Raw genomic sequence first — 13674 nt, forward strand, 5'->3', positions numbered from 1 at the left:
ACTGTAGATCAGACTCATTGAGACTGAGGTGCACAGTAGATGTATCACAATAATCAAATGGACAGTTAGTGTGTGCTACTACACATTGATACTCTTGACTGTAGTACAACCAGTTGTTACCGGATCTGCTAATATGATGAGGACTCCTATTGATATCACAGTGTGTCCCATTAATAGCACCAATGATATCATCACATTGACATGATCCTGACACAACATGAAGGCCAAGAGGACACTCCATGAATCTGATACTCACTGCCACTTGAGAGTTTATCAATCCTATATTTGCTGCAGATTTTTTGATCCCGATTTGAAATGTTCCTTCGTTTTCTATTTTGTTGATTGTATATGTGAAATTTTTACATTTTCGTACTGTCTCTTGATTAACGTTTGCATGTACTACCTCCAGATTTCGAGTGTCACTGGTAACTAATACTGAAGGACTTATCCCTCCACATGCTCCTACTGTTACTAGAGAAAGAGTGACAGATTGACCAGGATATATTACACCATCTAATGATCTATCATCACAATTAACAATTGAATCATCCCCACACACACAAACACCTAATGGTGCTGATGTTACATATTTACTAAAATATTTTAAATTTTGACAGTTGATTATTTCTTTGAATTTATCCGAAACTGCAACCTGATTGTGATAAACTCCATTGTAAATGTTGTCCCCAGACACTAAAGCTGAATTATTTTGAAATATTGGTGTAAATTTATTGAACGTTAGTTGACTGTATACAAATGTGGAGTAACGAATTTCATTTACGTAGATAGCACCACCCATTCCTTGTGCAGTATTGTTAATGAAATATACTTCAGTGCTACTGGTGACACTGCACAACCTGTCTATCCACATTCCACCACCATTTGTTGGAGATCTGTTATTGGATATAAATGAGGGACGATTTGTAAAATAAACGTCCCATTTTCCAACAACGATTACACCAGTATTTGAATTATTAGTAATTGTGACATTTGTTAGTTTTAATCTACACCTACCATTGCAGTCAATGTGGAGTGCTGGTTTAGAGCTATTAGCTATGAGGACTCCAATGAGATGTATTAGATTAACATCAACCTTTCTTTGAGGATAAACTCGTATTCCAGTTCCGGTCATATCAGTCGTCACATTGACCAGATGCACTATATTATGGGTGCCTTGATAAATGCCGATTCCTTTGTTTTGATTTTGGTTAAAAACCGAGTTAGAAATATACACTCTGTTATAGTAAAAATAAACCAATATAAGTCCTTCATAGCTCTGACTAGCGTTGATATTTGCAAGATGCATTTGAGTGCTTTCCCTGCACCATATATACACCCCATGCCTCATGTTATTTGATACATTGACTCTAGTGAAATTTATTTTCCCGGGTTGATTTAATACAATTCCAATGCCGTTGTTATGATTGCCAATAGCTGAGACGTTACAAAAACTTACATCAATTTCCCCATTGCTAAGCATATCTATCCCATTCCAAGACCAAAGTTTGTTTGATGTAATCACGTCTTGGAGTATTATCCTACCAGTGTTATGATTAATACCTATACAATTGTGTATGGGTTTCTCATCACATGTAAACTTTGAATGTGATATCGTAACGGTTGAAAATACACTGGAAGGTTTTGCATTATAAAAGTAAGACTGACTGGCACTAACGTTAGTAACGATTGTTGCAATATTATCAATTAAAGATAAGAGGCTGCACTTAATAGCAATACCTTCAATATTGACTGCACTGCAATCCTTTATCTTGATCATCAAAGAGTCCTTAGTACATTTGATTACTGGTGGATCAGTCCCTTGTCCTTTCAGCGCGATAGTGTCCAGTTTCTCAATGATAAGATGAGCATGCAGCTCGTGCTCTCCTGGTAGAAATATTAGCGTAGTGTTTGGAGGCCAGTCAGTCTTGTTTGTGTAATGGGAGAGTGTGTGGCAAAGTTCTCCACTGCAACTATGCTGCTTGCTGTTAACATAGTAAGCACTAGTGTTGCTGCTTTTTAAAGCTAATACTCCACCAGATGATAGAGCACCGCCAGAGACAAAAAGGAGAAGAAGCAGAGTGACAGTCATGATTATCAGTAAAATAAAACTGTAGCGAAATACTGTAGCTCTGGTCTTCGCTGCATGTTTTTATACAAACATCAACAATGAATAATTAATTTAATTTGATTAAGTGATGGGTGTGGTTTACAAGTATCCATAGCAACGGATGCATTGAAATTGCTTTTGAGTCATGACTGCAGAGATTGACAGACACATTCTGGTCAAGTATGACATAAAAAGAAGAATAGGAAAAGGAGTAAGTATCACTTTCCAATGCCTCTGGTCTTTTAATACCCGTTATTCCTTTTCCCTGCCTATATTTTAGGCTTATGGCATAGTGTGGAAAAGTGTTGATAGGAGAACTGGAGAAATTGTAGCACTAAAGAAGATATTTGATGCTTTTGCAAACTCAACTGATGCACAGAGGACATTTCGGGAGATATTGTTCCTCCAAGCTTTCTCTAACCATCCAAATGTGATCCAGCTTATCAATGTAATAAGGTCGTCAACCGACAAGGACATTTACTTAGTATTTGAATTTATGGGTAAGGCCAAGAGTAGCTAGCAAAGTAGAACTGCATGTATATAAAACGTTATTTGTGGGCAAGTTGCAGTTTAGGTACTACCATATTAATGATTATTTCCAGGGTTTCCTACAGGATTTTGGCATAGTACTCATGAAGCTTCTTGTTTTCAAGTTGGTCAAAAACTAGGCCAAAGACCCTGTACTATAGTACAGGGTATTTTCACAAAAATCACAAATTGAGAATTCTTCATTTTTATAATTTTTCCTGATACTTATACATGTTCTTATGTTGCATTTCAAATTTGAGCTCATTCCAATTAAAATTGAATTTTTTACGAATTTTTAAAGTTACTCTAAAATTGGGCCAAAGTCCCTGTACTATAGTACAGGGTCTTTGACCAAATTTTGCCAAAAATGAAAAGTAAAGAATTTGCCATTTTTATAATTTTTCCTGATACATATACACGTTCTTATGTTGTATTTCAATTTTGAGCTGATTCTGATCAAAATTAGATTTTCTATGAATTTTTAAAATTGTTCCAAGTCCCATGTACTGTATTGTAGTACTTGTCAACCATGTAGACATACATGTACATGTATATCTCTACCAGTCACAATTATTAAATGTTATAATAATCTCTTATAGATACTGATCTTCATGCGGTGATAAAGAGTAAGATACTCCAGTCAGTTCACATGCAGTACATCATGAGTCAGTTGTGTCGGGTATTGAAATACATTCATTCCGGTAACGTCATTCATCGTGACCTGAAACCCAGTAATATCCTCATTAATTCTGAATGTTTTATTAAGGTATAGTACATACTATTACTACATAATACAATTAAATTTTAATGTGTACAATTGTAAATGTAAATGGGACAAATTTGTAGCACTATAATGAATGTTAAATGTCCTTTTTTCCTAATCATCTACTCTTGGTATTACATGTACATGTATTTTCCTATCGCAAATTTTATGTGAATAAGTATGAGAAATAGCACTATGATTGTAATGTTAATACATGTACATTATTATTAATCAACACTATAACATACATTTGCTTGATGTTCACCCTTACACTATTTGATGTCCTATATTTCTCCTATGCACATAATAGTTGGCTGATTTTGGATTAGCTCGATCACTGGCTAGCATAAGCAATGAAGGGAGTAAAGGGGCTGGAGGTGATGGTGTTAGTGATTTCAATCCAGCCATGACTGATTATGTTGCTACTCGTTGGTATCGTAGTCCAGAGATATTGCTAGGATCAAGACGTTATACTAGAGGTGTGGATATGTGGTCTCTTGGCTGTATATTAGCAGAAATGATAGCAAGTAATGATGGGGGGAGAAAGAGGGAGAGAGAGAGAGAGGGAGAGAGAAAAAAGGAGGGAGAAGAGGGAGGGAGAGAGAGAGGGAGAGAGGAGGGAGAGAGAGGGAGGGAGAGAGAGGGAGAGAGGGGGAGAAAGAGAGGAGGGAGAGAGAGGGAGGGAGAGAGAGAGGGAGTAGAAAGAGAAGGGGGGAGAGAGAGAGGGAGAAAACAGAAAGAGTAGGAAGAGATATTATAAACTACATGTACATAAGTATTATTGTAACAGTTCATTAGTTTATGGAATGGAATTTATCATTTAACATACAGGAAATTTAATGAATAATCACACTAGTTATACACACACTGAGGCCACACACAACTCTCAACTCATAATAATTATGACCACATTTCATCTTTGTTTCCTAAATCTATCACAAGACAACATGTACATGTACATTTACATGCATGTATATGTACATGTATGTACACAACATACATGTACATGTATATCCTATCACTTTTCATTGCACAAAAACCCATTACAACATGTAGATATTTAATCATCATCCTTTACAGGTAAGCCACTCTACCCTGGCTCATCCACCATCAACCAGTTGGACAGGATAATGTCTACCCTCCCTCCTCCCTCAAGACAAGACGTGGAGAGCATTAAATCACCTTACGCCAAAGCAATACTGGACCAAATAATACACAAGTACATACAGTGTACATGTACATGTACGATGTACATGTACATGTACATATATCATGTACATGTATTCCATGCATACTTCTGCTCTCATGAACAAGCTCTCTCAAATGGGAGAGTTTACTAACTTTACTTCTGTAGTTTTTACCATACACAGGCATTCACATGTACATGCATTATACTTATAGATATTTAAATTGTTCCTACGTGTTTGTTAGTATTTATTTACATGCTTTCCTTTCATATTGCATGCATACTGTATGTTTTTACTATACATGTACATGTACATAATAATGTAACTCGGTGATATGTGCTATATAAATTCATTGTGTATCTACATGTACATGTACATGTACATTTTACGATAATTATTTTCACTCAAGTTAATTACATGTATGTGTTATTTTTTAATTATAGGAGACACAAGTATTTGACTGATATATTACCTCAAGCTGATGATATTTCACTTGATTTACTCAACAAGTTGCTAAATTTCAATCCGAACAAGAGACTGACTGCTGAAAATTGTCTAGAGCATCCTTACCTATCAAAGTACACTAGCAGATACATGTTCATGTACATGTACTTATTGATATATTGATAATGAGAAGAGAGAGGGTTTGGTGATTCAGAGGAAGATGGAAAAGAGAGGGAGAGAGAGAAGGGGGGAGAGAGGAAGAGAAAAAGAATGAAAAAGAGAAGAGTCAAATGTGTGTGTATTTCAATCTATGTGTGATAATGTACAACCATAAAATTTAACAATGAAAATTGACAGTGTTTTTGTGTGTGCTTATAAGCAAAAGTTATAAAGATGATTGTGGTGTGTTTCATTAATTTAAATCAATAGGTTTCATGATTCTGACAAGGAGCCAGTGATTGGGTGTCAAATAGTGCCAGTGATTGATGATAATGTACAACTAACAGCTCACGAATATAGAGAACAACTATACAAGGTACATGTAGCTATACATGTACATGTACATACATGTACATATTGCATAATAATAATACACACGCACATACACACACACACACTCACCTAACTGGTATAATATAGAGGTACATGTAGCAATATCTGTTAGTGTACAATGTACATGTACATAAACAACACACATGCATGTACAGTGTGAAGTCTACATTTATACTGGTACACATAAGACTGTGTGAATACAATGGATACATCTCATTGTATCTACACTCATGGCATGATCAGTATGGCACACACTAACAAACCTATTGTTGACCTATTGGTAAAGATAATACCCAACAAAATGCTATAAATAATTCAAAATTTTACCCTCCAATACATGTACATGTAAGTACATTCAAAATAACTATAAAGGACACATACCGTACATACATTATACACATCTACATGTACAAACGTGTACATAATATAAGCATACATACATGTACATACATTGTACAACTAATAATGCCGGACACTTACATGTGTACAATGTACAATCATTAACTTGTTCCTTGTAGGATATAGTATTGAGACACACTGAGCTTCACCCACAATCACCTAAACCAGCCTCACCAGCCCCTCCTTCAAACCCTGATGTATTGGTTGAGGACTGTGAACTGGAGAGCTGTATATCGGACCACAGTCTAGCACAATCAGAGAGAGGAAAGAAAGAAAAGAAGTTAAAAGAAGTAGGAGGAGTAGGAGGAGGAGGAGGGTATGTGTCTCATTCTTCTCCTTCTCTGCCTGCTAAGAAGACAAGTGATGATTCTGAAGGAGGAGGAGGAGCTGAAGTGAAGTCAAGGGCTTTTATACCTTTCATGAATCGAAGTAAATCAGCAGCAGTACAGGCAAGAGGAGGGATAATGGTAAGGAGAAGGAACTGTAATGTAAATGAATGGCTGGCTATACATGTACATTTAATATACAATGTACAATGTTCATGTACCCTATTTTATAAATGTTATGTACACATGTAAATGTACAGTAATGTAGCAATTTTCTAATAATGCATGTACATGTACATGTATGGACTATAGAATACTTTAATTGTGTTTTTGGCTATTAATGACAAGCATTCTATGTGCTTTGTATGAATATACTGTACTAGCTACATTGTACAATATGAATTACATACAAGTACGTGTATGTGGTACAATTATTATTGTTATTTTTTAAAATGATAATAACAACAATAACAACAACAACAACGACAATAATAATAATAATGATAATATAGAAAGATGGAGAGAGTTAGAAATAAAGGAAAATTACTTATGAGGTACATGGTAATAATGACACTACGGTATTTAACGTGTTGCGATGATTAGTGATGCTCTTTAAACACTAGCAGCTAATAACATTAATCAGTGCAGCATACCATAAAGCATTATTAACAAGGTGGAATACCTTATGCATTATAAAAGCACAATATTGTACACGTATACATGTACATACATGTGTATGTGTTAGTATCATCTGCATGTATGTGTCAGGGCTTTTTTATGTAATACCATTCATTTCTTAATCAATCACTTGTTATTATGATTATGAGGAAATGTTATCATTCCTTGTGCCTCATTGGCTTATGAAATATATTAATTTTAATTAGCTTGTTTAGTGTGATTTGGTCAAGAACCGATAAGATATAACTATCACTGATAAAGCACAAAAAAATTTACATGCATGGAAACACTACAGCTCCATGACTTACAATGTACATACATAATATATTTATTATATACATGTATATATTTATTTGCTGTACATGTACATGTACATGTACTTAATACTACATTTCTAATGTTTTATCTAACATGTACATTCTGCTGTGTTAGTTTGTTACTCTAATGAACATTCTTTTGTAAAAAACATACTACAATGTACATGATAAAATTTAAAGGTAAAATACACATGTACCTATAACCATGTACATGTACACACATACATGTACATGTACATGGACCTTGCTCTTGCTGAAGGGAATATGTCTCATTAACTCTATCTTTCTATCTTCCTCCCTTATTGTATATGCGTGTTTTGCATTATTATTTGCTGTGCATGTACTTATTACTATATGTACATATTTTTTGTGTTTTTATCTGACATGTACAGTGTATTATGCTGTGTTAGTTTGTTTGATTACAAAAAAACATGTACATGTATGTACATGTATGTACATGTACATATAGTACATGTACTATATGTGCATGTACATACATGCATAACTATGTTCCTCCTTTTCATTCTTTAGCCTCGTCCCAGTACTCCTCTTCAAGCTCACTCCAGGACTACAGTACAGCCATTATCACGAGCTAGGATAGGGTGTGCCTCAGCTAGTCACATAACAACAAAGAAACCAGTTCCTCCTCCTCCTCCCCCTCCCCCTCACTCTACCCACGGGAAACCAATAGACCTCACCGTCACCAGTGCTAGAATTGTAAGCACCAGTCACAATATTATTATTATAGACAATAGTGCAGGATTTTGGCATGATTTTTAGGAACTTAAAAAATTTGTAAAAAATCAAAATTTGATTGGAATCAGCTCAAACTTTTTACACAACATAAGTACATGTACATGTATATGCATCAAAAAAATTATAAAAGTAGAGAATTCTCTTTTTTTCAATTTTGGCGAAATTCGGTCAACACCTCTGTACTATAGTACAGGGACTTTGGCATGATTTTGGAGCAACTATCAAAAATCTTTTAAAAATCCAAATTTAATTGGAATCAGCTCAAACTTTCTACACAACATAAGTACATGTATATGTATCAGAAAAAATTATAAAAATAGAGAATTCTCGTTTTCTAAATTTTTGCAAAAGTTGACCCAAGACTGTGTACTATAGTACATGTGGGACTTTGACATGATTTCGGAGCAACTGTAAAAATTCATAGAAAATCTAAGTTTGATTGGAATCAGCTCAAACTTTCTACACAACATAAGAACATGTCCATGCATCAGAAAATATTATAAAAGTATAGATTTCTCTTCTTTTCAATTTTGGCGAAATTTGGCCGACACCCCTGTACTATAGTACAGGGACTTTTACCTGATTTTGGAGCAACATTTAATAATTCGTAAAAAATCTGAATTTGATCGGAACCAGCTCAAACTTTCTACACAACATATACACATCAAAAAAATTATTAAAAATAGAGATTTCTCTCTTTTTCAATTTTGGCAAAATTTGGCCTGAGATTGGGTACTATAGTACAGGGACTTTTGCCTGATTTTTGAGAATTCATTAAAGCATTGACCAAAAATTATGTGTATTCATTTTTAAATTGTGTACTTCAACGATAATGTGCATCATAATTATTTTTAATAATTATTATTATTTTTAATAATTATTATTATTTTCTTAATTATTTTTTAGGTCCCAATATCTCGCCCACCTCCCCCCAGTCATCAATGGAAGGAAGTGAATAGAAGAGTATCAAGAGGAGGCCCCTCACGCTATGCATCAGGGACCTACACACAGACTCATGGAGTTATACGTAGATCAGATTTAATGACAATAAAACAAAACAACTGGTGATGATACTAATGATTGATTATACACTGGCATACATGTACAGGCAACTTCTCTAAATTCATGTTCTTGAAATAATAATTGCAAGAAATAATTTATTAAAATTAAAAATAAAAATCAATACTTAATGTACATGTACGTACTAGTAGTACCTAATTGTTACCTTTGGTAATAGTAGCAACATGAGCGCTAGTGATGTAACTGTTATTTGCTTGGACATTTGCTCTCATAGCTTTTGAGTTGTAGCATTAATAGTACTGTTATGTAAATTTTAACTTATCTGATGGCAATACTTCAAAGATTCACTGCAATAATAATTGGTCTATTCAGTGTTTTGCTAGCTTGGTCTTTATTATAGTCAAATTTACATTATGAAATGAATTACTCTTAAAACTAATAATTTATAACAGACAATGGATAGCATAGTTTTTATTAAAAACACTTTAATAGAATCAGCAATAAAAATCACATCATTGTTTGATGAGCCATACGTGTAGATACAGTATGTATGAATGAGTAAAGAAGAGGGTTTAGCTAAGTAAAGAAAAGTGATCAACCCTCTCATCTCATCAATACCAGAAATAATCTAATACTCCCTTTTGGTGTGTGGTATTTTTTCTATATTGCATGTATTATTTCATGGTATTTTAATGTCAGCTGGTTTCTTGCCTTATGGCATATTGACAATATTAAAAATTAGAGGTGGCGATGAGTGCGAGTAATGAGAAACAATGAATCTAATTGGCGTGGCCAAATACTGATAAAACAAATAATTGTGAAGATAATCCTCTACAGCAGTTTATAAGAATCTGTACAACAAGGCAATGTGTTACTAAAAATAGAACAGATTCTATTCTTGTCAGTTGGGATGACATTACAACAGTGAAATGTTATATGTGTTAGTACATACTGCATTACCATATACTGCTTGTAACATGATGATAGATAATGGTATGATTTCTTAATTGTCACTAATTACTGATATTGTCAATGGTTGCATTCTTCAACACTGCTTCATCATGTACTCCTAAAGTATATTCATGTACACCTACCACCAGTAGTATAATAGTAATACAGCTTATCTGTTTGATCCATTGTCTGACATTTATTTGTTAATTACAAAAAATTGTTACTAAAATAATCCATGACAAAACAACTATATCTCTAGTTTCTACTATTAAAATTGACTAATTCACTACTGAAAATAATAAAATCACAAAAAACTAAAACAAAAACACAATAAAATAGAATGTCATTAGTTATTACAAGAAGCTGGTACATTTTCACCATTGCTCCTCCTGATCTCACATGCCAACTGAAAAAGTCTGGGCTTACAAGAATAGCAGACAGAACTGCAAGGGTCTAAAAGATATACAACAAGTTATATGGAACAGTTGATACATGTACTATAGTCATACCTGGTGGTGGTATATCATTCAGTGAAAATATATATGTCCCTGGTATGTTGCTGTTAAGCATCATGCTAGGAGCACCCATAACAGTAGTACCAAATGGAAATAAAGAATAATCAACTACTGTAGTGACACTATTAATATATGACTCTATTCCAGTAGTTTCAGCTGATGCAATGCTCACATCAACATAAAGTGCAATACCAAATGTAATGCTTCCATTAGTTACAACTATAGCCTGGAAGTTACTGCCCTAAAAATAATAAATAAAGTGATTATAGTGTTGCTAGCTATTATTAACAGTATTTCATGTATTAAGTAATTAATATACTAACTGGGTTTGAGCCAAACTTTAGATAATCTATCCATGTTCCTACTATTAATTGTGTAGGAGGAGATGTACTACAGAAAGTATAAGGAAATGCTTCATTAATCTGATCCATGGCTCTGTTCATTAATCCTGGATCAGCAGTAGTCCTACCGTATATCTTAGTATTGTCAAAATCACCATCACCAAGGTAGAACAAATTTAATAAGATGCTATCACTACCATCATTATGCAATCGCAGGTACCCATCATAGTTAATCTATAGATAATATAAGTAATTGTTATCAACTGAGAAATGATCAATAGATTGTGTTACTAATAAAATGACCAGATAATGGTTAGTGTACAATTGCACTACATTACAAACTAAAGCACTAATAATGTGTGTGTGTGTGTCTGTAGCTACTAACTGAATATCTTGTTGCTGTAAGTCCAGCTGGACCAAACGCAAGTAAATTATCAATTGGAGCCAGTAATGGCACTGTAGGGAGACTATTATATCCAGTCCTCATGGTGTCTCCATGTTCTGTACCATATGGGTACAAGTCAGTTAGTTCTAGTCCATTTGTATAACATGTACTCAGTATAACCTGTAAAGATAGTACCATACACTATCATATATATTGTATCTTACTAGTATAGTTCCTGTTAGAAGTACTGATCCCATTTTAGTTGTTTCTCTATTGTGATGAATTCAGCTCTTACTGTCTGCCACTTTTATAATTATCATCATAGAAGCCACAAAGTATGTAATATACAGAAACCATTGAAGGGCCTTTGATGTGTAGACTCCCCATAGCTCCAGTTACAATACTGTATGTATGTTCACTAATTGGAGCCACCACAGTGTTACCACTCATTATCATTCCTAAGCTTTATCAATGTACCTCCATATAATACAATATACTGACATTAGTAATATCAACTGTGTTCAGGTACGTATGTGTGTTAGTACATACTGTATTATAGCCCTGCTTGTAACATGATGATAGATAATGGTATGATTTCTTAATTGTCACTAATTACTGGTATTGTGAATGTTTGCATTCTTCAACACTACTTCATCATGTACTCCTAAAGTATATTCATGTACACCTATCACCAGCAGTATATAGTAATACAGCTTATCTGTTTAAATAGGATCTTTCTTTTTATATAGTACCTGCTTCACTATCTCCACTATCTCTTAGTTGATTTTATAATCAAAAGCTGTAACTATGACTTTCTCCCTTTCTCTTTCATTTCTTGTCTGACACTTTGTTACAAAATAGTTATTAAAAATAACCCATGACAAAAAATAATATTAATGCTGGTATAATAAAAACTATTTCCAGTCTCTACTGTTTAAGTATAAAATTAACTCATTCACTACTTAAAAACAATTTAATCACAAAACAAAGCAGAATAAAAATGAATGTGCTCAGTTATTACAAGGAGCTGGTAGAACCTTCCCATTAATCTTCATAACTTCACATGTCATTTTGAGAAGTTTAGCTTTACATATAGCAAAGCAGTCAGGTGGGCTAGGTTCAATGCAAGGAACTAAAAGATATACAAGTTATATGGAACTGTTGATACATGTACAATAGTCATACCTGGTGATACATGATTCAGAGAAAATATATATGTCCCTGGTATGTTGCTATTAAGCATCATAGTAGGAGCATTCATGACATTAGTACCAAATGGAAAGAAAGATGGATCAGCTGAATTATAATCATCATTAATGTCCGACTCTATTCCAGTATCTTCAACTGATGTAAGGTGCACATTGACGTAAAGTGCAATACCAAATGTATTGCTTCCATTAGTGTATATTTTACCCTTTTGAAACTACTGTACTGCCATATAACGCTTTAATTTGGCAGAGTTTTATTTTGGCGATTGACGGTGTGCAAGAAGAATCGCCAATATTAAACCCACCAATCATTAATGCGCATGCTCAGTAATGCAAGTGTACACAAAAATCACCAAATCAAAAACCGCCAATTACAATTTTACAGCAAAATCACCAAAATAAAACGCTGCCAAAATAAAGCGCTATACGGTATATTGTGAAACTAAATTACCTTAAGCCTACTATTTTTAGCGTCTACTAAATTCAGCTATATTAGCGAGAGAGCTTTAAACCACTAAATTAAATAGACGCCAAAATAATTATTATTCATTATACTGGTTATTATTGATAGTTAATTTGGTTAAAAAAGTTAAAATTAGTAGACGCAAATAATAGTAGGCTTAAGGTTTCATAAGTCACACTCCCAACATAAACAATAAAATTAATGAAAGTCAAAAAATAACAACGATACTCGTATTATAATCTTGTCTTTCTTTCTAAAGCTCTATTGTCACAGCTTTGACTTTGTCAGCCAGTGAAACTCCTATTGCAAATTAACACAATAATAATTAATGCTGTACTATATATACAGCATTAATAACCACATACATCTGAACTCTTATTAGCTATAGCTTGACACTTTTAATAAGCACATAATTGTACATATACAAAACATCCTTATTATGCACCAAACACTCTTTAACGAAGTAGTAGACATAACGTTTGACATATACTGGATAAACACCTCTTATGAGGTGTTGATCTGTTTCATGGAGACATACTGGTAGTTATGACAAAGTGGTTAATTAGGCCCAAGCAAATGTACACTTGTGGTATTTCATTGAATGGCTTCCATGTAGCAGTCTCCATTGCATTTGGACACTTCATTTATATCATTAACATCAAACAGAATTATTCTTGAGTAGTTTTAACATGTATAATCTTAATATGCTAATTATAATAATCCCTGTTACAGTA

The 13674-nt window shown here is 33.8% G+C and overlaps 2 protein-coding genes and 1 long non-coding RNA gene across 3 annotated transcripts; 1 reads left to right on the forward strand and 2 right to left on the reverse strand.

The window, feature by feature from the left end:
- Positions 1-2199: 2199 nt before the first annotated feature.
- On the forward strand, positions 2200-9195 carry LOC100641640 (extracellular signal-regulated kinase 2-like). The gene is made up of 10 exons (XM_003387494.3): positions 2200-2318; positions 2388-2607; positions 3235-3401; positions 3709-3925; positions 4479-4617; positions 5029-5163; positions 5459-5564; positions 6100-6447; positions 7833-8018; positions 8964-9195. The coding sequence occupies exons 1-10, from the start codon at positions 2253-2255 to the stop codon at positions 9123-9125; spliced, it is 1746 nt and encodes a 581-aa protein (XP_003387542.1). The 5' UTR covers positions 2200-2252; the 3' UTR covers positions 9126-9195.
- Positions 9196-10235: 1040 nt separating this feature from the next.
- On the reverse strand, positions 10236-11535 carry LOC109582948 (uncharacterized). Its single transcript, XM_019998045.1, has 4 exons — positions 11270-11535; positions 10867-11118; positions 10538-10784; positions 10236-10481 (listed from the first exon to the last, which is right to left on the reverse strand). Exons 1-4 carry the CDS (start codon positions 11465-11467, stop codon positions 10375-10377), a joined length of 804 nt encoding a protein of 267 aa, XP_019853604.1. The 5' UTR covers positions 11468-11535; the 3' UTR covers positions 10236-10374.
- Positions 11536-12197: 662 nt separating this feature from the next.
- LOC109582953 (uncharacterized) lies at positions 12198-12777 on the reverse strand. The gene is made up of 2 exons (XR_002185294.1): positions 12455-12777; positions 12198-12401 (listed from the first exon to the last, which is right to left on the reverse strand). It is a non-coding gene; the product is annotated as an uncharacterized LOC109582953 (long non-coding RNA).
- Between the last annotated feature and the right edge of the window lie 897 nt (positions 12778-13674).

The sequence above is a fragment of the Amphimedon queenslandica genome, unplaced genomic scaffold, assembly GCF_000090795.2.
Source record: "Amphimedon queenslandica unplaced genomic scaffold, v1.1 AMPQUscaffold_13343, whole genome shotgun sequence".
Taxonomy (NCBI): Eukaryota; Metazoa; Porifera; class Demospongiae; order Haplosclerida; family Niphatidae; genus Amphimedon; species Amphimedon queenslandica.